Here is a 24,157-nt window from a genome sequence, read left to right on the forward strand (position 1 = left end):
TGATCCGTGCCTTTTTGAGGTATCGAGCTATACGCTACGCCCTTCTATCAGCGATTTTATGGATTCTATGAAGCAATAAATACGAAACTCTTCAAGTTTTGCCGAAATAGAACCATTCCTAAAATATTGTTTCACAGTAATTACAGTTACAGTTTTATGAACTACATATAAACACTACACGAAGCATAAAAAAACCTATTTCTCAAGCATTGAAATGGGTAAAAAAACAATTTAGATAAATCATAGCCGATCTTCTTAAAATAAAAAGGTTTTACCGGATCCAGTTTTCTTCCAGTTTTTTAAGAGCAATCTTCTAGTTTTTTCAAAAATATTATTGGCAACCCTGTTTGTGACAGTGATGTTCGTGATCAGGCCCACTGTATTATTTTTACCTACATAACGTTCAAACGACCGAAATTATGCAACCAACATGTCTCTTATAAACGGGAATGAACTCTTTCACTTCACGGAGTTTATTTTTACACGCAACTGTCCGTGACAATGATGATAGATACAAAAAGATGAGGTGAAGTGTAAGTGACGTGAAAGCGTATGTGGCAGTGATGTTCGTGATCAGGCTCTATATCGACTTCTCGATTCGATTTACAAGATAGGGCTAAAATTTACATTAAAAAAATATAAAATATAAAAAAATTCGGATGACGATAAGAAAATCTACAAAAGGCAATTGATTGTGGCAAATTTCCCATTAAAACAAGTTTTAATTGACCTTACAAAAATATTTCGACTTCGGAACAACATCTATCTTCAAACGGTTCATCTCTTCCAGCGACTTTTTCGTGTAATGAGCGAAGGCCAGGTCCAGCCGGAACCACCACAACCTCGTCCGGATGATATTTTTGGATGAAGGAGGCAACTTCCGGTAGGCACTTTATGCTGTAAATCTCTCGGTTCATCGCAAGACCGGAACGGAAGAAAAGCTACTTTGACATTTCTTTTTCGCTTATGTTCAGCTACTGAAGCATCTTCTTTGGGAACTTGGTTTGGGAGAAGTACTCCACGTCGGACGGTGGGGGACGTGAAGAAGCTTGTTCTCTGCCAGTCGTTGCTACCCAGCGTTAAATACGTCTCGTCGTCCATGACGACCGCGACGACTGAAAAATTTCATTCTTCATCACTTTCAATCTTTGGGCCCTATTATAGAAATCGATTCGAGGATTCGATACAATCACTATCACTATCACACCGAGTAAAATCTGGATTTATAGAAATCGAGGAAAACAGCTCGATTCATTACTCTGCTCGAATGTCAGTGGCCGTGCTGAAATATTTTGAAACGAATTTGAAATGTTTCACAAAGCACTATAGAAAGGATGCCAAATCTTTTTTGAGACATCTGCTATGAAAATATAAATATCCATATTTCCAAAAGTGTTAATATGGTTATATTTTGGAGAAAACTGGTATTCTCTCAACGAAAGAAGCTTAATAGGTGTAATGCTGTCATTGATGTGGAATAAAAACGACATCATGGAACAACTTGCTTTACAAAAAATATAATTATTAGAAAATGAACTTTTTCATGTATTTTCACAACTGCAATCTATATTATTCCGTAAGGAGTCACGCATCCCACTTTTCTTTACAAAATATTTTTTTTGCATGTGATTCTCTTTTAGCGTCCATTTCTTGTTGTAGCGGCGTCAATAGCTTCATTGTATTGGGCCACCACCTGTGACCCTAAATTCTCGCTTGTTGTGTGCTAGTGTTTTCTTTACCTTTCACCTCATGTCAATCCAAATCTGATATTAAAAAAAAAACATTATTGTTTTGCAAGATATTCAGCTTTAGCATATGGTATAGAAAGTTCGGTATAGTATAGCAATAAAAAAGAAAATTGCTAACAAAACACGTACTAATGTACGCTAGCGGGAATAAGCAATTTTTAGGTAGGAAATTCGGTTGATGATAATTCAAAGAATATGATAAAATTTACTTATGAAGTTCTATGGATCGTAGAAGAAACACTTACTTTCTGCCATTCTGAACCAAGACACATTGATGGTCTCAGTGCATTGGGCTCCTCAATGAATTCCTTACACTTTTCCTTAACCGGGATTCTATTTGAACTGCCTCCAAAAATACCTCGAGCAATGTTTACATTCGCTTTCATTGGTTCAACGAGTCGTTCAAACAGGCGGTGATTTGTCTGTCCACTCATTTTCAGTCACTGAAATATGCTCTGCATTGTAAATTATAACATGATTAATATAAACAATGTTGGATTGAACACTTACCTTGTATAGACTATTCTGGCAGCACCGTAAAACAAATACTGATCAAAACAAACGAACATGTGTTGCATATATTTAAGTGAAATGTTTCCCAAAGGAAAATATCAAGGACGCAAACCAAAACAAAATAATTCTCTGAAGATATGCAACAAGCGAACCAAACAACTTGAAAAGTTCTGACACTTGCATCGATAGCTATCACTCGCTCGGTGCTATCGAATTGCTCGATAGTAAAGTAATATAGAGCTAACGAGCAAAATTCTTATCGCCTCGATTTCTATAATAAGGCCCTTTGTTTCTCGGTCACAGCTTGCTGATCCAACATGGCCAGTCTTGACAGACGTTTCTGCATGATGATGTCCATCTCTGCTAGGTATTTTTTCACTATCTGGCCCGTTGCTCCGACTTTATGGAACCTGGCTTCCAATTATGCTCTCATTCTTCTCCAGAATTGATACCGGAACGGGCGTATCCGGTGATCACAAAGTACTTGACGATGTCCATTTTCTTCGCAACGGGATGGAGCTCCCAGTACGCACGAACCATGAAGCGCAGATGCTTTACTCTTTTGGCCATAATTTCCGCAGTTCAACTGATAGTGCTGGCAAATTTTGTTCAAAAACTCATGGGTTACTATGATTGATGATACACAAGTGCTTAAAAAAATTGGTAAAATTTGTCAGTTTTGTTTAATGCAAGCATTGCCAAAGAGGGAAGGCTTTCGAAGTATTGATGATCAAAATATTTTTGAACCGCCTAATTTTTTTCTTCAATTAAAGAATGTATAAACAAACGACAGCTAAAATACATTTTTTTAAACTACATTTTGTGTTACCTTCCAGTTGCCCTTCAATCCCAGGACGGTTCTATGAGATCAGTGACCAATCCAAAGTTTGGTTTCTGAAAGAAAATCGCCATTAGAAGCTCGTGGTCAAAAATAGGATCACATTACATTGTGTACCATTGCCGAAGGATTTCTTTCCAACAATTTGTTAATAACACCGTAAAACCATGCACATTTAGCCAGAGATTTAATCTCCGGGATATTGTTCGAGTTGTGTATATTTCATATTTATTCTTCGCTGCTGGGCTGCTGACTCACAAAAACTATGTTTAAACACCTATTATAATGGTCGTGCCTCGTTTAGCGTTCTCTTTCTCGTTTTTCTTCTTTTCTTCTTCTACTAGATAGACATTCGTTCGCTTCGTGCCGTTTAGTGTTGTATACAAAAAGTTGGAATCGATATAATACAGCTATATATCAAAACGTTCACCACAGTGATTTCTATTGTTTCTCTTAGTTTGCTTTCGCTATTCTCTCAGTACATCGTGTAGATTATACGGCTAAGATTAAGTCTCTTGTAGAGTAGGTCTATCGCTAACTAGTAAAATGCAACATGAAAAGTGATAAAAATTTGAAAAACCAACTAATAAGATGCTGATGCCAAGAGCGCGAGTCTCATATTCAAATGCATTTCAACATAATCACATTCGAAAGTGGTTTGCTCTTTCTCTCTCTCTCTCTCCCTCTTTTATTGTTTACTTACGCACATTGAACAAAGATGGAGGAACAGACACATGCGTTTGTTGTTGTTGTGTTGTTGCTGTCAGTCGGAGGGGTGGGAGAGTGGGGAAATGCTTCTGGTCATGGCCAGCTACGATGAAACATATTCCTTGAGGAGAATGGAGTGGAGTTCAATGGGTAGTTCAATCTAGTGTCGTCTCCTCGTGTTTTTGGGTGACAAACTTGGTATCCAACGAACCGGGTACCTGTGAAATTGGAACATTAGTATACACAGGATGTTTGTTAACTTGGTTGAATGAATCGGGCTAATTACGGAACTAATTTATTAACACGTGAAAAAACTTTATTTGTCTAAAAACCAATTATGCAATTCTAAAATTCTAAAATATTTGTTGCTGCTGAACTCGTCCTAAGGAAGACTCTTTAAAAAATATTTGTGCCATATATTCTACATCCACCATAATATTAACATAACGTACAACCCATATCCTTTTTCTCGCTGCCGCTAACACATTAAATGAATGGAATATTTTTTTTGTCTCATTTTCCTGTATCCTGTTGCCAATTGTGATTTTCGCGGTTTGATGAGCACTATCTTATCGCGAGCAAATGTCATTCTGAGACGATGCCGATTGCTCGTCTTCTTGGGTGCTGCCGGATGAGTCGTCCGACATCTGTAAGAACAGATAATAACAATACAACGGAAAGACCAGTGGGAATTTTGCCAATTATGATGAGATTTAGTTTTTGCCTAATCAATCGAAACAAGAAGCCATTGTGTTAAAGCCGCGCGCGGTTCACACCAGGTGTGATGGATGTTAATGAAGGATAGCAGCACAGCATGAATTCGGCAACCGATAATACAACACAAAAAGTAGCGTTTTGTTGTGAGCATAGGTGCGGAAGTGGATTTCAAATTTCAGAACACTTGAATCAACATTGTTATTGCTTATACAGGGTGGGCCATTTAAAGTGGAAGGATTTGTTTTTGCAATAGCAAAGTAAAGAAGTGGAATTTTAAATTTTTTTTTTGAAATTCATTTATTTTGGTCCAAGGAGATTTGTTCTAACTACTTTTTGATTATGATATCTCGTAAATGACCGCCTCTGGCCTTGACCGCAAAATGTGCCCTTTTTTCGGCATTTTCCATCACTTTGCCCAATGTTTCGGCCGATATGGCAGCAATTTCTTGTCGGATATTGTCTTTCAGCGCAGCCAGGGTCCTTGGTTTACCAGTGTATACCTTGGTATCCCCAGTGTATACCTTAAATATCCCCATAAAAAAAAGTCAGGAGGCGTCATATCAGGTGATCTCGGTGGCCAGTCATAATCGCCGTTTTTCGATATTAATCTTCCGGGGACCATTTCGCGCAATAATTTGGTCGTGGCAGCCGCAGTATGGCATGTAGCGCCGTCCTGTTGGAACCAGTAATTGTCCAATTCATTTTCACAAACAAATGGCAATAAAAAATCGGTGCCTAACTCTTGCGAACGATGGAGTCTCTGCAACACTGGCTCGAACGGCATCAATATTCTCGTCGAAACATCTTGGTCGTTGTCTGGACAGATGACTGGCATTACCAACACTACCAGACGATATAAATTTGGCATATAATCGACGTATAGTGTTGTCTCCAGGCGATGTTTTAACTTTATTTTTATTTTTCCACGCACGTTTAGTTAACACAATTGAGAAGTTATTTTGAATGCACGTTGTTTATGTGTGTATTGTTCCATGGTTAAAATTGTACTGAAATGAAGCTTCCAACGCGGTATGACATTTGTTAATCTGACATCTCTGTCAAAAGTTATGGGGTTGCCAGATGCTTCCACTTTAAATGGCCCACCCTGTATTATGATCATCGTTTGACTAATCGTTAATAATATAATTTCGATTAGAAATAAACATTTCATGGAATGTTTAATAAATACTTTTCTCTCTTTATACGGTTAATTTTCAAACTGGTTTCCTATCAAAATATTGAGCGCTTTGAGACACCCATAAATCATGTCCGATCGAGCTGGAACTGTGCGCAGATCATTTTTTAGGCCAGTAAACAAAATGTACATGGTCGGTTTTTGAAATTCGATGATGAAATTTTTCCCATATATCCATTGCCACCCTAATATATATGTATTAACTTAACAATGTATTCTAAGGTGATGTTTTTGGCGTAGAACTACGTCTTTCAGGAAGGGTGCCAAATCAGAAAACAGGTCACGTTTTTATGAAATAAAGTTAACGTTAATAACTATCTTTTGGACCCCACCAGTGGTAATCCACTTGGATATCGTCGTTTGGTTTTTATGTTCGTTTTTCGCGTTATTCGTATCGTGTGCTTTTCTTTCCACGTCATAAATTGGACGCTTCGCGTAGTGTGCGATGAGCAAGAAGAAGAGGAAGGCAGGGTCGAGCCCTGCAAAAAACGAACGCATTGCCAGGGGCAATAAAAATTCGAGGCAAGTGTCATCTAATGATGCACGCGGTGTTGGTGCAGTGAAAAGCGCTCGCACTGAAGCGAGCCTTCGCGAGTGTGACACCGCATCGAACAACAGCGAAGTAGGCGATTTCGGCGCGTCGGTTGAAAATTTAAACCCTCTGTACCCAGGCAGTAACTAAAATCAAGCTCCCCCGCTGGTGGGGAAGGCGGTCGCTCTTGACAAACTCATCAGCGAATTCGCATCGATGGGTGTTACAGCAGAGAACAAACTGTGTGGCATAATTCAGTCTTTTTCCAAGCAGTTAACATTGTTTATTTTCCGTCTTCATAAGGGCTTCGTTGGTGCCTTTGAGAATGCATCAATGCATTAAACTGACGTTATGGCGAAGCAAGCGTTAAGGTTCTGCGCCAAAAAATTATTTGGGGAATACCAAGCATTTTGAATGTCTTACTGGAATGTTATAAGTTATTTGGGTTCGCGTGCCAATTGCAAAACTGCCTTCAACTAGGATTGCATTTGCGTTAATATTGATCATCATGAAGCATTGCTACTGTTTTCGAGGTTGTTATTAACAAAAAGAGTTTATTTCGCTTGTTTAAGTCACCAAGAAAGTAAATGTCGTTCTGGAATTTTGTATATGATTAGGTTTCGCTTGCCAGTAGCAAAACCTCCTCTACTAAGAGTGACAGCTGCGCCTCCCTCCAGCATGAGAAAGTAATGCAACTTTTTTCGAGGCCAGTAATATTAACATAAGCGTTTCTTTTGAGAATAGCGCAAAATGATGAGAAGTGTTTATATTACTAGTAGTTTCAACCCACCAATATATGGCGACTTATAGAAAAAAAAACAGTGTAGTTCTACGTCAACAATGCGGTCAAATCTTGGACACAACCTCTTATAACTTTTTTTTTCACTCCGGATAATCGAGTCAAAACAATTTTTTTTCTTTATTTGTTTTTTGCATGCATTTTTCGTTTTTTGAAAATAAAAGAGGATTTGATTCATGATTCATCCCCTTAAAGTCAGAAAACACCTATCTCACATGAAAAAAAAATAAATTCGAGGGGTTGTATCCGAGACTCGACCGCTTAGGACGTAGGACTACCCATTTTTTTTAAAAATTTGTTGGTTTATCATTTCGGATATTATTTGCAAATACGTCGAAATTTCATAAATAATTCTTGAGTAAAAAGTTCCGGGGACCCTGAAAAGGTTTGATGACTTGCGTGGTTTTGTACAATAATTTCGAGAAGCAACGATTCATTCTTGCCTTTGTGAGAACAATGCGCATTGCACAGAGTATTTAACGAGACGCATCTTCCGTGTATCGCCATTCAACAAGCATCAAACACGCGTCCAGCAGATGTACACAGTTGCAGCGATAAAAATGAAACATCGTTTCTCGACTCTCGGTCAAAACCGTCAACACTGGTGGCTTGAAGCGACCTATAATCATTTGCACTCTTCTCTTTTCTCGCCTGCTTTGCCATGGTTCGGATGGTTGTGTTAATTGCAATACCAGTGCAATTCAAGTGAAATATTTGCTAACGTTCACAGCTCGAGGGGAAACATATAACAAAAAACGAGCAGAATAAACGATCTTTGTTGTTTCGGGCACTGAAAAATTCTGGGAATTTTCTGCAGAGGAAATGCAATACTTATACACTAGCGACAGCTTACTTACTATGCAAGGGTGGAGTTTACTTCGCAAATATTCTCTTTTCGCTATCCCCCTTCGTTGTTTCTATTTTCCTTCTTCTTCTTTTCCTTTGTTTACGGAGACTTTAAATCCAACGATTCATTCGTCTCCGATATTCTTTTGATTCCTATTTTATTATTTTTTTTCTTAAATTTCTTTATAAAGTTCTGTTTCTTTTAAAATTTAAATTCGATTATTTTCTTGTGTTTCATCATTACTCAAAATGTCCCTTATGTTCTGTTCAATATTGTTCCTAATTCTGGCTTATTTTGTGTGCTGACAATCCAAAAAAGAGTGACTTACAGAAATGGGGGCCTCGTTGCAAGAGCATTGAGGTTTTCTTTGTTCTTTGAAAAAGATATGTATGAGTGACCTTTGTGTTCTCTATCCCAGCGGCTGCATAAGTTGCTAGTTATTGAACGCTCTATTCGGGGATGCACACAAATGGACAGAACAAATATAGGGGGAAATGGGAATGCTCCTAATTTTCATCAATTTAAACCATATACAGACGATGGGATTGTAGTGTATAGCATATCAAACAAATCTTAGAAAATTTCCGATTCGATTGGTATGCAAATCATTAAAATCCGTTCGCAGCAAAAATAGTTATTAACGTTAACTTTATTTCATAAAAACGTGACCTGTTTTCTGATTTGGCACCCTTAATGAAAGACGTAGTCCTACGTCAAAAAAAATTATCCAGATTCTCTCAGGAGGTGATAGACGATCATATTTGATGAAAACATGTTTTGTTTTCCTACGCACATGTTTGAATTTCAACAATGACATCTGTAACTCTAACTTTTTTTTGCTTCGGACTCTGTTGCTTCAAACTGGCTCTACATTAAAAAGTACGCTACGGAAGACGATTCTGATGCTTTCATTTGAAAGATGAGAAAATTTAGTACAGGATAAAATAGTGGAACATACAAATTAGTGGATCAAGATAACATTTTGGAAATGAATAATTTAAAAGCTAAAAATTTTGAATGTGTAGCTATTAATTTTATCCCAAAAATTCATATTGAACTAGATTGTTTCTATCAATTAAAATGAATTTCTTTAACCGCTCCACAATTTGTGCTTTGACGCACAACTTCTATCTTTCTTAATTTGGCTGCAATATCGATGTAAACAATTCCTGGTGAAAATTTCACGTATAATCTTCAAAAACCACGATTTTTACCCCACTGTACATGTAATAGCCACTTAAACTTCACTTTAACGTTGAAAGGTTACATTTCTTCGTTAAAACTATGGATGGGTTATACCTTATATAACCGCAAGGTTGACGTAGGACTGCCGTTGGCTAAGTAAGTAATCATTTGTATTTTTTCAATTGGCAATAATCGCACTTCGAATGTTCCTCATTGGGTACGATATCGCCGCTACGACAACGAGTACAAAAGTACTCGCTGCTTGTATCTATTTTGCAATGCCGATTTCCCTTGGCTCTATAGTTTTGAGGTCTGTGTTAGGGATACATTCAAATTTGCAAAAGCGCAAACGAGTACAAAAGTACCAGCAGCTTGCATCTATTTTGCAAAGCCGATTTCCCCAGGATCCATTGTTTTGAAGTTTGTGTTAGGGAAACGTTCCGTTTCGCAAAAGCGCAAACGAGTACGAAAGTATCCGCTGATTGCATCTATTTTGCAATGCCGATTTCCTCAGGCTTCATGGTTTTGAAGTCTGTGTTAGGGAAACATCCATTCATTCCTGCGATGGTACCTCAATCGCCGTTCAATTATAACTGAGTGGATTTCCGAGCGGCACTCGCTTCTATACCGATTGGTGATTTTAATAGCAAGTTTTTGGATCAAAAAGTAATAAGTATATAACGCGTAGACATTTTATCTTTCGAATGGAGAGTTTATCATACCATTTCGTTCATTTGTGTAGGAACTATTAACGCTCAAAATCTCGGTCTCCGGCCTAACGCTTTCGTTTTCGAAACTTTGATTTTACACCTCGGTATAGAAATGAAAGACGTAGTCCTACGTCAATAAGCCATATTTGAAATATAAAAAAAATATTTTTTTCCAAACTGAATATATAATCGAGTCCAAAATTGTATATAATCGAGTCCGACCTGTACTGTCGAGGGTCACTATTTATATTTCGGGAATAGGAACAAAAACAAATAGTTAAGCTGCGAATATATTTTTATTGTTTTTCAAAGTACTCGCCACGATGATCGATACACTTTTGCATGCGCTTAAACCAATTTTCAAAGCATTTATTCCAATCGATACGAGCCTTTTTTTTTTTGAGCGATTGTCAAATTATGTGGGATCCAACGTGAACATAATTTTCGCACAACTAAGTGTTCATGTAAAATCGCATATATGCTGGTGGAACTAATGCTTAGGGAGGCCTCAATCTCACAATAGGTTACATGACGATCTTGCTTAATCATTTCGTGCACAGCATCGATGTTTTCTGGCACTACAGTCGATTTTGGACGACCTTCACGAAACTCGTCGGACAGTGAACTACGACCACGATTGAATTCACTATACCAGCACATACACAGTGGTTTTTGATGGAGCTTCATCGCCAAAAGTCAAATTAAGTTAATTGACGCACTCTTGTTGTGATAATCCACGTCGAAAGTCGTAAAAAATCATCGCACGAAAATGTTCACGATTCAGTTCCATTTTTTTGCCGAGACCAAACTTTCAACTAAATATAAAATAAACAAATAGCGTCCGTATGACAAAATGTTCTGAGTACGTATATCGTCAAAAATGTCAAACTTTACGATTGAACCGTCAGATGGACTCACATGACATCAGTGTTGCTGATTCCCGAAACATAAATAGTGACCCTCGTATTCTATTAGTCAAATCATTTTATTTGATACCAATATTGAGGGGATTGCAAAAAATACATAGTTGACCATTTTATGGCGGCGACCTTTTCAAATTTATGTTGTTCATAGTGTAGTGTATTCTCCAAATCAAGCCATTCAACATTTTTTTTGCGGCGGCCAAATTGGATTTTTCAATATCATGGAATACGTAGTAGAGTTAAATGTATGTTCTAAATTTCAGATCAATCATTCAACAGGAACGGGGTCAATTTTCTATTAATGTGGGTCAACCCAACAAACATTCAAACATACATAGAAACAGGTCAAGCTGAATGAAACCATTCAAAAAGAAATTAGCCTTTTCATTTGATACCCATATTGATGGGGTTCTGAGAAAATAGGTAATCCGCCATTTTGTAGTGGCCGCCATCTTGGATTTGCATTTTTCATAAATAACTGCATTCTACTAATCAAGCCCTTTCTTTTGATACCCATATTAGCTATTCAATATAGAATTATTATACACTTTATTCAAAATTTCCGAAAATCAAAACTAAAATACTCCGGATAATCGAGTCTAAAATTCCGGATAATCGAAACCCGGATAATCGAGTCCGACCTGTACTATACAGTACAATCCACTTATGCCTATACAGTTTCAATCAATGAAAACTGGAAGCATTCTCATTTTCCCATACATTTGTTTTGTCGATTTGTGTGCATTCCCGAACAGAGCTGTAAATGACGAGCAACTGACACATTCCAAGGGCCTTTCTCAAGGCTAGAGATGAATGAACTGAAAAAGTTTAAAGTCTCTATAATACAAAACCTAATCTAACCTGAAGCCACACCACTTCTCGTTTGGTGGTAATCGAAGAAACATGGTTGCCGCAGAGCGTCGAGCGGGAGAGGATTGTTTTCTTGTCGGGTGAAGGAGGAGTATGGAATAGAGTTTCTTTCCACAAGGGCCCTTCTCAGGGGCAGAGGCGGAAATCAAAAATAGAATAGAATGAAAACACAGATGCGAGTGCGCTAGCATAGCACAACGAGCGGATATCATTCATGTCCAGGGTTGCCAATAATAATTTTCAAAAAAACTGGAAGATCGCTCTTTAAAAAACTGGAAGAAAACTGGATCCTTTAAAACCGTTTTATTTTAAAAAGATCGGTTTCAAAATTATTTTTTTACCCATTCCAATGATTGAGAAATAGAATCTCCTTTGAAGCTGCATATCGTATTTATGTGCAGTTCATAAAATGTCGAAATAAACAATTAATTAATCATATCAGTCGAGGAGATCAAAATGACGTTTTCCACTATACGAACATTACTTGAGGATCTTTTTTTTTCTAGAACCTCTAGAAAATATAAAACCGTATTGGCTAAAACTTAAAAAATCTCGTATTTTTTACTTCATGTCAATCATGTCCTTCATGACATGTCATGTTCAGATTATTTGAGTTGCATTTAATGGTTATTTGAGGTGAATTTAACTCCAATCCTCTGTTCTTTTTCTACTAACGCGAATTTTAATTTCTGTAATGTTCCGTTTGACCATATTCGTTGCTATCTTTTTCTCACTCACGAAGAACGTAGAATAAGAGAAATCAATCTTCAGTTCGATGTTTTTGCGTGGTTTGTTTCAGCTCCCATTTACTAACATTTGAGTATGGACATTGAAAATTGCAACGAATGGGAACTCAGACAAAATATGCAAAACTGGTAAACTTACGTCTCCGTGCACTAATTTATGCAGTCATCCATGTATCAAAATTCTGGAACAATTTTTCATCGTTTCTCATAATATTATTCCATTATTAGAAAGAGCGCATTCAATACCAAAGCAACACTGCTCAAGTGTGACTGTGGTATTGAAATTATAAAACATTGGTATTGAATAGCTATGCCTTTAAATAAACACTATAGTGCTTATGTATTTTTTGCAAAGTATGCATTTTTTTTCGAAATATGCATCAAATAGGACAGTTTAGATCATGCGTAATATTAATGCTATTTAGATCAAAAAATCCTTTGAGAGACCATGAGAAACTGATATCCCATTGATGTGAAGGGAACAAAATTACTTGGAATTTATGTTCATATCAATCAAAGTCAATGAAACTCATTGACTCTAAGATCTTCTGAAATTTAAAATGATTTGGAGGACCTATAAAAATTGATGATTACATGAACTCAAAGCCAACATAGCACACGGGCTCATAGGAACCTATTTGGGTAAGATTTCTTGCTATGTACTTTGCTAGTCATGGTTGAAATGGTAGTTCAATTAGTCTCAACTTCAGAATGTTTTGGAGGAACTAAAGTATCTTATATTTATATAAATTCAAAAACACTGCGCGCATACCGTATCAAACTCAGAAGCGTGAGCAAGAGAAAAACAGGAAGTGGGTTATATCTATGGTATAACCGCAAGGGTGACGTAGGACTTTCGTTGATTTAGAGATCATTTGTTTGAAGTTGAATCTGAATTCATTCTGAATGAATGAATATTTGGAGAACTTCGAAAACGAGAGCGTTACGTTGGAGACACAAGGTTTTATGCATCCAATATTGGATACGGAAATATCCTACTGATGGGGAAGAATAATCTTCAGAAGCTATCCTGTTAATTGTGATTGATTGAAAAATCACAAAACCAAATGTATTTGGTCACAGTGTTACATGGATAGAAACATTAAAATAAACTCTTTCACATGAATGTATTTTTAAATTCCCAGAGGAACTGGCAGATTATTTTCAGTAACGATTGGATATTTCCACATTTTCGTCGATACTGGAAGCCCACTAGTGGTTTATGCTAACTCGATAACCATCTGTTAATAGCACTTGATTGAAAAATATTTGGTCACAGTGTTACATGGATAGAAAACATCAAAATAAACTCTTTCACATGAATGTAATTTTAAATTCCCAGAGGAACTGGCAGATTATTTTCCGGATCTTTCTCGATGCTGAACGGCATCCAAACGGAAAGAATTCCGTGCGTGTATGTATGTGTGCAGCGGCTGGTTCGATGGTCACCTTCTCTTCTCCTGAAGGATCGGCTTCTCTGTGCTCCCTCACAGTTTCAAACAAACTGCTTGCGTTTCAGGGCAGATCTCGATCCTTCGCCGTCCAGCACCCTCAGCAACGATGTTGTCTTGTCGATGTCCTCACGAAAAATGAATGCGTCTCACCACCAGAATATCGCTTAAGTATGCTTTTTGTGCGTGATTGAATCGAGAGAAGGCGCGGTTTACGATGGCAATTTGGAAGGCAAACTAGAGGGGAATGAACTCTCTGAGCTCGGAACTTTCGGCGACTGAGCAATAATCGATTGCGGGCGCATACAATATTGGATACGGAAATATCCTACTGATGGGGAAGAATAATCTTCAGAAGCTATCCTGTTAATTGCGATTGATTGAAAAATCACAAAACCAAATGTATTTGGTCACAGTGTTACATGGATAGAAACATTAAAATAAACTCTTTCACATGAATGTATTTTTAAATTCCCAGAGGAACTGGCAGATTATTTTCAGTAACGATTGGATATTTCCACATTTTCCTCGATACTGGAAGCCCACTAGTGGTTTATGCTAACTCGATAACCATCTGTTAATAGCACTTGATTGAAACATATTTGGTCACAGTGTTACATGGATAGAAAACATTCAAATAAACTCTTTCACATGAATGTAGTTTTAAATTCCCAGAGAAACTGGCAGTTTATTTTTCGGATCTTTCTCGATGCTTATTGGCATCCAAACGGAAAGAATTCCGCGCGTGTATGTGTGTGTGTGTAGCGGCTGCTTCGAGATCTTCCCGGGGAACCGTTTGTGGCATCACTCTCCTCCTGATGGATTCCCTTCTGGCCTAAGGTGCACAAACAGGCTCTTGGTGACACCGCTTTCATGATAAATGAAGAGCTTCACCACAACAGCGACAACATGCTCCAATCGCTGTTCAATTAGATTTGAGTGGATTTCCGAGCGGCGCTCGCTTATATACCGATTGGTGATTTCAATAGCCTGTTTTGAAAGCAAATTTAAGACTATTGAAACAAGTTTTTGGATCAGAAAGTAACAAGTATAGAACGCGTAGACATTTTATCTTTCGAATGAAGTGTTCATCATACCATTTCGTTCAGTTGATTAGGAGCTATTAACACTCAAAATCTCGGTCTCCGGCGTAACGCTTTTGTTTTCGAAACTTTGATTTTACACCCCGGTATAGAAATGAAAGACGTAGTCCTACGTCGAAATAACACTGAGTTGAGTGTGAAATAAAAAATATCGATCCAAGGTAAATGCAAACTGGATTGATCGAACGATAAATGTCAAAAAAAATTATAGGAGGTTATGTCCAAGATACGACCGCATTGTTGACCTAGAACTACACTGTTTTTTTCTCTATAAGTCGCCATATATTGGTGGGTTGAAACTACTAGGAATATAACACTTCTCATCATTTTGCGCTATTCTCAAAAGAAACGCTTATGTTAATATTACTGGCCTCGAAAAAAGTTGCATTACTTTCTCATGCTCGAGGGAAGCGCAGCTGTAACTCTTAGTAGAGAAGGTTTTGCTACTGGCAAGCGAAACCTAATCACACACAAAATTCCAGAACGACATTTACTTTCTTGGTGACTTAAACAAGCGAAATAAACTCTTTTTGTTAATAACAACCTCGAAAACAGTAGCAATGCTTCATGATGATCAATATTAACGCAAATGCAATACTAGTTGAAGGCAGTTTTGCAATTGGCACGCGAACCCAAATAACTTATAACATTGCAGTGAGACATTCAAGATGCTTGGTATGATGCCCAAATGCTTGGTATAGATGCCCAAATTTTTTGGCGCTCAACCTTACCGCCTGCTTCGTCATAACGTCAGTTTAATGCATTGATGCATTCTCAAAGGCACCAACGAAGCCCTTATGATGACGGAAAACAAACAATTTTAACAGCTTGGAAAAAGACTGGATTATGCCACACAGCTTGTTCTCTGCTGTAACACCCATCGATGCGAATTCGCTGATGAGTTTGTCAAGAGCCACCGCCTTCACCACCAGCGGGGGAGCTTGATTTAAGTTACTGCCTGGGTACAGAGGGTTTAAATTTTCAACCGACGCGCCGAAATCGCCTACTTCGCTGTTGTTCGATGCGGTGTCACACTCGCGAAGGCTCGCTTCAGTGCGAGCGCTTTTCACTGCACCAACACCGCGTGCATCATTAGATGACACTTGCCTCGAATTTCTGTTGCCCCTGGCAATGCGTTCGTTTTTTGCAGGGCTCGAACCTGCCTTCCTCTTCTTCTTGCTCATCACACACTACGCGAAGCGTCCAATTTATGACGTGGAAAGAAAAGCACACGATACGAATAACGCGAAAAACGATCAGAAAAACCAAACGACGATATCCAAGTGGATTACCACTGGTGGGGTCCAATCTCAGATCGAAGCGCAGTGAAAGCAAAGTGAACTGGATTGCTCAACAGTCCGATGCCGAATGAAAGTTTGCCTCAGCGAGAAGGAAGGAAGGTCTTGTATTATAAAGACTTTAAACTTTTGCAGTTCATTCGTCTCTAGCCTTGAGAAAGGCCCTTTGAAAACTCTACTCTACTCTACTACTCTACTCCAGCGCTACCACCTCCGCCCTCTTGCCTTCAGAAAGGCACTCTATCCCTCGCCGTCCAGCTCGTCCAGCAACGATGTTGTCCAGTCGGTGTCCACACAAAGAATGTCAGCGAGATCCACTGTTTATACTCTAGGCAAGTATTCCCCTTCATTCTTCTACCTTTTCCTTTGTTCACGGAGACTTTAAATCCTACGATTTCCCCTCCGTTGGTCGTCGATAAGTTGCTCGTTATTGACAGATCTGTTCGGGAAAGCACACAAATGGACAGAACAAATGTATGGGAAAATGGAAACGCTTAAAGTTTTCATGAATTTTAACCATCTACAAAGCAGGGGAATAGAATATTAAACAAATCTTACGGAATTTCCGATTCGTTTAGTATATAAATCGCCAAAATCCGTTCGCGACAAAAATAGTTATTAACGTTAACTTTATTTCATAAAAACGTGACCTGTTTTCTGATTTGGCACCCTCAATGAAAGACGTAGTTCTACGTCAAAAAACTCAATTGGCCCAGAGATAGGAAGGGTGAGTGAGGAACATTATTTATACATTTTGAATTTATTGTACATAAAATGGGTAAAACTGAAGCACACATATAAAAAACTGGATAAAACTGGATGATATTTGAAAAAACTGGAAGATTTTAGGGTTTAACTGTTCGACCGGATCAAGTGAAAAAAAAACTGGAAGAATCCAGTTTAAACTGGAACATTCGCAACGCTGTTCATGTCTAATGCTGATCTTACACACATACACACACAGCTCGATACAAAGAGAGGCAGCCCTCTGTATCGAGGTGTGCAACGACAAAGCATTCGAGAATTTTTAGTGCTAGTGCGGATATGGAAGAGTATCTAGAATGTTTTAATATTGATATACACTGCATTTATATAGATAAACGTATATTTCATGAAAGTATACTTTCAAATTCCAGCAGGGTAACCGTACTGTTGTATGTTGTGGGGTTCGATCACATCTCAAGCGGAATATAGGAGCAAAAGGGTTCATGGTTTGTGATCGATATCTGAGTGGAAAGGAGAAAGTCTGATGCGAGTTGAACCAAATAAATGAGAAGTGCTGATAGCTTTCGACTCTACTCGACTCTTTCGAGTCTAAAGGGTGTGTCACATCAAATTGCATCACGGAAAAAACGCTGTAGAAATTTAATTTTTAGGAATTATATCTTCAGCTTTCGCTTATAATCAGATAAGAGTGTATAGATCACGTTGGCCATGCTTCACTGTCAATTTTTCGTAAATTTGGAAAAATGTCGTCGAACGAAAAAGAGCGTCGTGAATTAATCCTGTGCACTCATTTCGAGAATCCGGAGTTGTCACATCGGGACATCGTTAAGATGCTGGGAATCGTCCAATCCACGGTCAGCAGAGTACTAAAACGATACTTCGAGAACCTAACCATCGACCGGAGGGTGAAGAACGGCAAAAATGGATGCTCCGTCAGTGAAAAAGATCACAAGCGCGTAGTTAAGCAGTTTAGACGTGATCCGAGAAGTTCGGTCCGGGATGTCGCCAATAAGCTGAATTTGTCAAGTTCATTCGTTCAGCGGACCAAGCAGCGGGAGGGCCTGCGTACATACAAGGTTCAGAAGGTTCCTAACCGCGACGAAAGGCAAAACATAGTGGGGAAGACGCGAGCCCGGAAGCTGTACACCGAAATGCTGACGAAGCCGCATTGCCTGGTAATGGACGACGAAACCTACGTCAAAGCGGACTTTCGTCAGCTGCCGGGCCTGTTGTTCTTCTCCGCAGAGGACAAATTCAGCGTTCCGGAGGAGATTCGCAAGCAGGAACTATCCAAGTTTGCCAAAAAGTACATGGTGTGGCAAGCGATCTGCTCTTGCGGAAAGCGGAGCGCCCCCTTCGTGATCACCGGCACGGTAAACGGGCAGGTTTACCTTGAGGAGTGCCTACAGAAACACTTACTATCACTATTGAAGCAGCACGAGGGCCCGACCATCTTCTGGCCGGATCTCGCTTCGTGCCACTATTCAAAGGACGTGTTGGAGTGATACTAAGCCAACGGGGTCACCTTCGTGCCAAAGGAAATGAACCCGCCCAACGCGCCGGAGCTTCGCCCAATAGAGAAATATTGGGCGATTATGAAGCAGGCCCTCCGGAAGAACCCAAAAGTTGTGAAATCGGAGGCGGACTTCAAGAGAAAATGGATTTCTGTTCAAAAAAACCTGACGTTGTACAGAACCTTATGGACGGGGTCCTCTTTACGTGCGAGCATACGGGCTTGGGCTCGAAGTATGAATAAAAAGAAAATGCCAAACATTGTTTAATAGTTTTTATTTTACTGTCTAAAATTTTTCAAAAGGATCGGTCTACTGGGCGAATTTCTACAGCGTTTTTTCCGTGATGCAATTTGATGTGACACACCCTTTACTAAAGTAAGAAAAAATTTAATAGCTAAAAAGATATTACAAAAATTTCGATGCATTCAAAAATAATATCCGAAGTGATAAACAAGTGGATTGAATAATTCCGTAGTTGTACGTCGAAAACGGCGGTCGTGTCCTAGATACAACCCATTACAATTTTTTGATTTGAACTGACAAGGTTCTCGGCAGTTCTTTGCATTTGCTCCGAACTTTCTATGTTCCAAACAATTCTTGCAAACGGGCAATCTCATCTTCCAGACGTTGCTCATACGAGAGTGAATAAAAGTGAATAAAAGAAGTCAGTTTTAATTAGTGGACTGAGTACGTGAGGTGTCACTCTAAAAGTTGTGTTACTTCTTCTTCTTCTTTGTTTTTAAGAGGCTTTAAACTTTGCAGTTCATTCGCCTCTATGTGTTACTTTTATTTATCACATAAAGTACATAAAATGAATGTGTGGCAGTCTGGAAGCAGGCGTAATGGAACGATAAGAAAAAATATTGACACACAGCCAGTTGTGCCCAAGTGTGATTATTTGTGTCCTTACTTTTGGAAAATAGTCGAAATCGAAAGTTCAACTAACGTCTCAAAACATTAGCAAAACACTAGCTTTAGGTTACCAGGCCCTTGGCGGCATATTTAAAATCACAAGAAACGGCTCAAACAAGACAAGTGGAAAGTAAACACATGTTGCGTGTAGATTTAGGTTAATATGGCAAGCAACATTCGGTACACTCTCACGTATCATTGCTAGTGAATCAATTGGTTAGAAATAGTTCCTACAGCAGGAACATATCGTGCAAGGAACAAGAGCACAAATAAATAAATCCGATTCTAATCTACAAATTATCTACACGAAAAAGTATCGTTCGAAATACTTACCTCCGGCTTCGCACGATGTGTATCGACCGCGTCAATGGGGAGCTTAATGTGTTCCACCTTGCATCCGTAGGCGACCGGAGTCAGTTTGATGATCGTATGCAGGGGTACTTTCAAGTAGGGAAGTTCATCTACAAAAATATTGTTAAACGACGTTGAAAAGAATCACTAAGATGGTTACAACCTGCCGTCTTGTCCAAGAAGTACGCCAGAACGCACCGAAGAACAGCCTGGTGGGACACGACCAGCACATTACCCTGTCGTTCCAGTTCCATCATGACCGGCTCCAATCGGACGACCAAATCCTCATAACTCTCACCCCGAGGGTAGCGGTAGGCAAACTTGTTCTGGTCCCGTGCTTTGAACTCTTCCGGGAACTTTGCCTGGATGTTTTCGTAGGTCATTTCCTCGCAGATACCCTTCAGAAGAGATACAAAAAAAATGCAATGATTGACGTTGGGACCTGAGGACATAACACTTACGGCGTCGATTTCATTGAGTGCCTTCCAGCGCTCCTGGGGTGCGTTAACATCGGCCACCGTTTGGATTGTGCGCTTCAGCCACGAGGTCCAGACTCGCAAACCCTCAATGTGCTGCTCTTCGATGTATTTTGCCAAGGCCCGCGCGTACCGACGTCCGCGATCGCTCAGATTCGAATCACCGCCGATTAGTCCTTCTAGATTGTGATCACTCTCACCGTGCTTGAATGATGGAATAAAGAGCATTGAGACTGACACATAGTAAAGCACGCGTATGGCGATAACCTACCCGCGTCAGATAGATTGTCCTAGGCGTGATGTGAATGTTCATCAGGTAGTACACAATCCGCGACTGGATGTGTCCCTCGTGCTTGTGGACCACCACCTTCTCGCCGGTGTCGTAGATCTTCATGTACGACAGGTCCTTCTCGATGTCCTCGTCCAGCAGCTCGTAGCGCTCCTGGTAGTGCTCAATGCGCAGTCGAAAGTCGGACAGCGCCTCGTCCATGTTCATGTTGCGGTAGTCCGGGCTGCTGACTTTCACTTCCTGGTGGATGGAAAAGTGATCCAATAAGTGGCGGTTGTAGCACAGAAAACTGTGAGAACAATGGGGACACGCAGTCTTATGATGGTTATGTACGGACAGCACTGCTTTTGCCGTGGAGGATAAAGAGGTTGATCTTTTTTTCTTTTATAGAGGTTTTAAACTGAGAGAAAAACAGGAAGTGGGTTATATCTATGGTATAACCGCAAGGGTGACGTAGGACTATCGTTGATTTAGAGATCATTTGTATGAAGTTGAATCTGAATTCATTCTGAATGAATGAATATTTGGAGAACTTCGAAAACGAGAGCGTTACGTTGGAGGCACAAGGTTTTATGCATCCAATATTGGATACGGAAATATCCTACTGATGGGGAAGAATAATCTTCAGAAGCTATCCTGTTGATTGCGATTGATTGAAAAATCACAAAACCTAATGTATTTGGTCACAGTGTTACATGGATAGAAAACATTAAAATAAACTCTTTCATATGAATGTAATTTTAAATTCCCAGAGGAACTGGCAGATTATTTTCAGTAACGATTAGATATTTCCACATTTTCCTCGATACTGGAAGCCCACCAGTGGTTAATGCTAACTCGATAACCATCTGTTAATAGCACTTGATTGAAACATATTTGGTCACAGTGTTACATGGATAGAAAACATTCAAATAAACTCTTTCACATGAATGTATTTTTAAATCCCTAGAGGAACTGGCAGATTATTTTCCGGATCTTTCTTGATCCAAACGAAAAGAATTCCGTGCGTGTATGTGTGTGTGTGTGTAGCGGCTGCTTCGAGATCTTCCGGGGAACCGTTTGTAGCATCACTCTCCTTCTGATGGATTCCCTTCTGGCCGAAGGTGCACAAACAGGCTCTTGGTGACACCGTTCATCCGCGCTTTCATGATAAATGAAGAGCTTCACCACAACAGCGACAACATGCTCCAATCGCTGTTCAATTAGAACTGAGAGGATTTCCGAGCGGCGCTCGCTTATATACCGATTGGTGATTTCAATAGCCTATTTTGAAAGCAAATTTAAGACTATTGAAACAAGTTTTTGGATCAGAAAGTAACAAGTATAGAACGCGTAGACATTTTATCTTTCGAATGAAGTGTTTATCATACCATTTCGTTCAGTTGTTTAGGAGCTATTAACACTCAAAATCTCGGTCTCCGGCGTAACGCTTTCGTTTTCGAAACATTGATTTTACACCCCGGTATAGAAATGAAAGACGTAGTCCTACGTCAAAAATGCCTCTAGCTTTGAAAGAAGGCAACTAGAATATGATCAAAGAGAGCCGTGAAATTGTACTAGGGATTGCATTCGAGATGGAAAATGAAAGGTGGGAAGATTTTTAAATCTGTGACGTCACAGATTTTGTTTATGTATGTTACTTTTCTTATAATAGTCCACTACATAGGAAAAGTGTTGTTATTAAAAGTAAAAATAAGCAGATGAAATGAACAAATTAGTATTTTTTCTTAAATCAATGCTAGCGTTCAAAATCATAGGGGCCCAACTGAAATTTTAGCAGAAACTGAAATTTCAGTATTGTTGAGGTGTTCTAAACTTTATTTCAATTTTATTTTACTTCTCGTTACATCGACCAAAAACGTAAATGAACAAAGTCAGAGTTACAAAATCGTTTTTTCCTTTGGCGGAAAACATTTTACAGCGCATGAGAAAAAAGTAGCAAGTTTTTTTTCCGTGTAAAATGCACTTGAAAAATAAATTGAATAGACTCCATATGACCTAAATTGAGACGGAAAGTTTTCTGCTTCCGTCCTAGTTTTAGATGAATGCAGTGTTCAGCACCCTAATTGTGAAAAAAGGAATTACAATTGCTGACAAGAGATAAACTACCATGAAGATGCTCTAAAATCCAAACATAGTAAAAATTAGAATACTAATTTTGATATAAGAAGAAATAACAAAAATGAAACATTTTGGTTCGTGACATGTTCTGTTTATTTTTAAAATGATGAATGTAACGCGAAAAATATTTTTTGGAAACATGTAATTATTTTCTGTATATCCTCTTTCAACGTTATTCGTTGACACATTCAATGTTGTACCATTTGAGTAACTGACTGTTATGCCTGGTATGTGAACTTCTTATCTTCCTGGCTACTAATACAATCAAAGTTTAACACAAGCAAAACCCGTGAATCTTCCCACCTTCTATTTTTCATCTCGGATTGCATTACCGTGTCAAAATTTCAATAACCGGTTATTCGGTAATGATACTTTCATTACCGGTAAAACCGGTAAATTACCGGTAATAACAATACTTTAAAATAAACTATTTTTTGATGAAATGGCTTTTATTAATTATGATTAGTTCACAAGAAAACGTTTTGCAACTTTTTCAACTTTTTTTGTTGGTTAAAGCAATACTTAAGGACAAATAATGTAAATTGTGTCGTCTTCTAATCCAGATCGGATATCAACGAAATTTCCAGAAGAGGAAAACGCACGTTCAGAGTTTAATGATGTTGGGCGTACAGTACGAAGAGCATCGAATACCATTTTTACGTATTTGCCTCTGACGCCCTCTGTACAACTCTTGTCTGAGGGTTTTCATCAATCCGTTTATAGAAGTTGAGCTTGGGCTAGATGTTGATATTTTTGATTGCTACAATCGTGGTTTAAGTTTTTCCTTGATGCTCAACTGTTCTGCAGATTCTGCAACGTCCAGTGGATTTTTTCCCTCCTGTTGTCCAGCTACTGAATCAATACCATAATCGTCAAATTTCATCAAGTCATAAACGATTTCAAATGTCTGCTTGATCATTGCAGTCCGTGACATTTGGTAGAAGACGCCGAAGTCATCATTAATTGTGTCACGACCACGAGCAGAATGATTTTTCATATGGGCAAACAAATCTGCATATGCGAAACGTTTTTCTGTAGTCCTGTCAATGAGGACTTCAAGCAGCTGCTCCGGAATTTCTGATGGTTGCTCCGATAGCTGTTCTAGCATAAATTGCAATCTGACGTCAGTTTTCATGAAGGGTGTAGTTCTTTCGGCATAGCCGTATCGCTATGAGTTCTTCATCGCTGAATCGCTTTTTGAACTGAAGTTCAGAGATTGTAGAATCGGCTCAACACTGCCAGTTGAGTTTTTTCGATCTCTTTTTGATTCTCGAGTAATATTTCAAAGCGGTTTAAAGGCAAATATTATTCAAGCTGTAAAAATAAAAATTACCGAAATTACCGGTTATTGATTGTTAAATTCATGCCGCAGTAAATCCGATATTACCGGTAAAACCGGTTAACCATCCCTAAATTGTACTAATGATTGTTCGTATATTAAGCGGACGAGTAACTGTTTGGCGAGTAACCGAGGGCCATATGGAAAACTCGAGAAGTTTTTCAGCAGCATAATAAACAGCGATGTGTGTGAACCCAATCAAACCTTATCTGTCGATTTTTGTCAAAATACAGTGGAACCCCGATT

At 38.8% G+C, this 24,157-nt stretch overlaps 1 protein-coding gene across 5 annotated transcripts in view; it reads right to left on the minus strand.

The window, feature by feature from the left end:
• Positions 1–3,013: 3,013 nt before the first annotated feature.
• Positions 3,014–24,157, minus strand: part of LOC129765011 (6-phosphofructo-2-kinase/fructose-2,6-bisphosphatase 4) — an 83,265-nt gene continuing 62,121 nt past the window's right edge. Inside the window, exons 5-9 of one of the 5 annotated variants that reach the window (XM_055764765.1) lie at positions 20,434–20,691; positions 20,148–20,366; positions 19,850–20,084; positions 19,669–19,796; positions 3,014–3,155 (exon numbers count right to left, since the gene is read on the minus strand). In XM_055764765.1, coding sequence (XP_055620740.1) covers positions 3,105–3,155; positions 19,669–19,796; positions 19,850–20,084; positions 20,148–20,366; positions 20,434–20,691 — 891 coding nt within the window. In that variant the 3' untranslated portion in view covers positions 3,014–3,104. Of the gene's footprint in view, positions 3,156–3,269; positions 4,026–4,075; positions 4,455–19,668; positions 19,797–19,849; positions 20,085–20,147; positions 20,367–20,433; positions 20,692–24,157 lie in introns of those variants that run through there. The other 4 variants (XM_055764763.1, XM_055764762.1, XM_055764767.1 and 1 more) reach the window with 4 other exon arrangements.

Source organism: Toxorhynchites rutilus, chromosome 2 (assembly GCF_029784135.1).
Source record: "Toxorhynchites rutilus septentrionalis strain SRP chromosome 2, ASM2978413v1, whole genome shotgun sequence".
Lineage (NCBI taxonomy): Eukaryota > Metazoa > Arthropoda > Insecta > Diptera > Culicidae > Toxorhynchites > Toxorhynchites rutilus.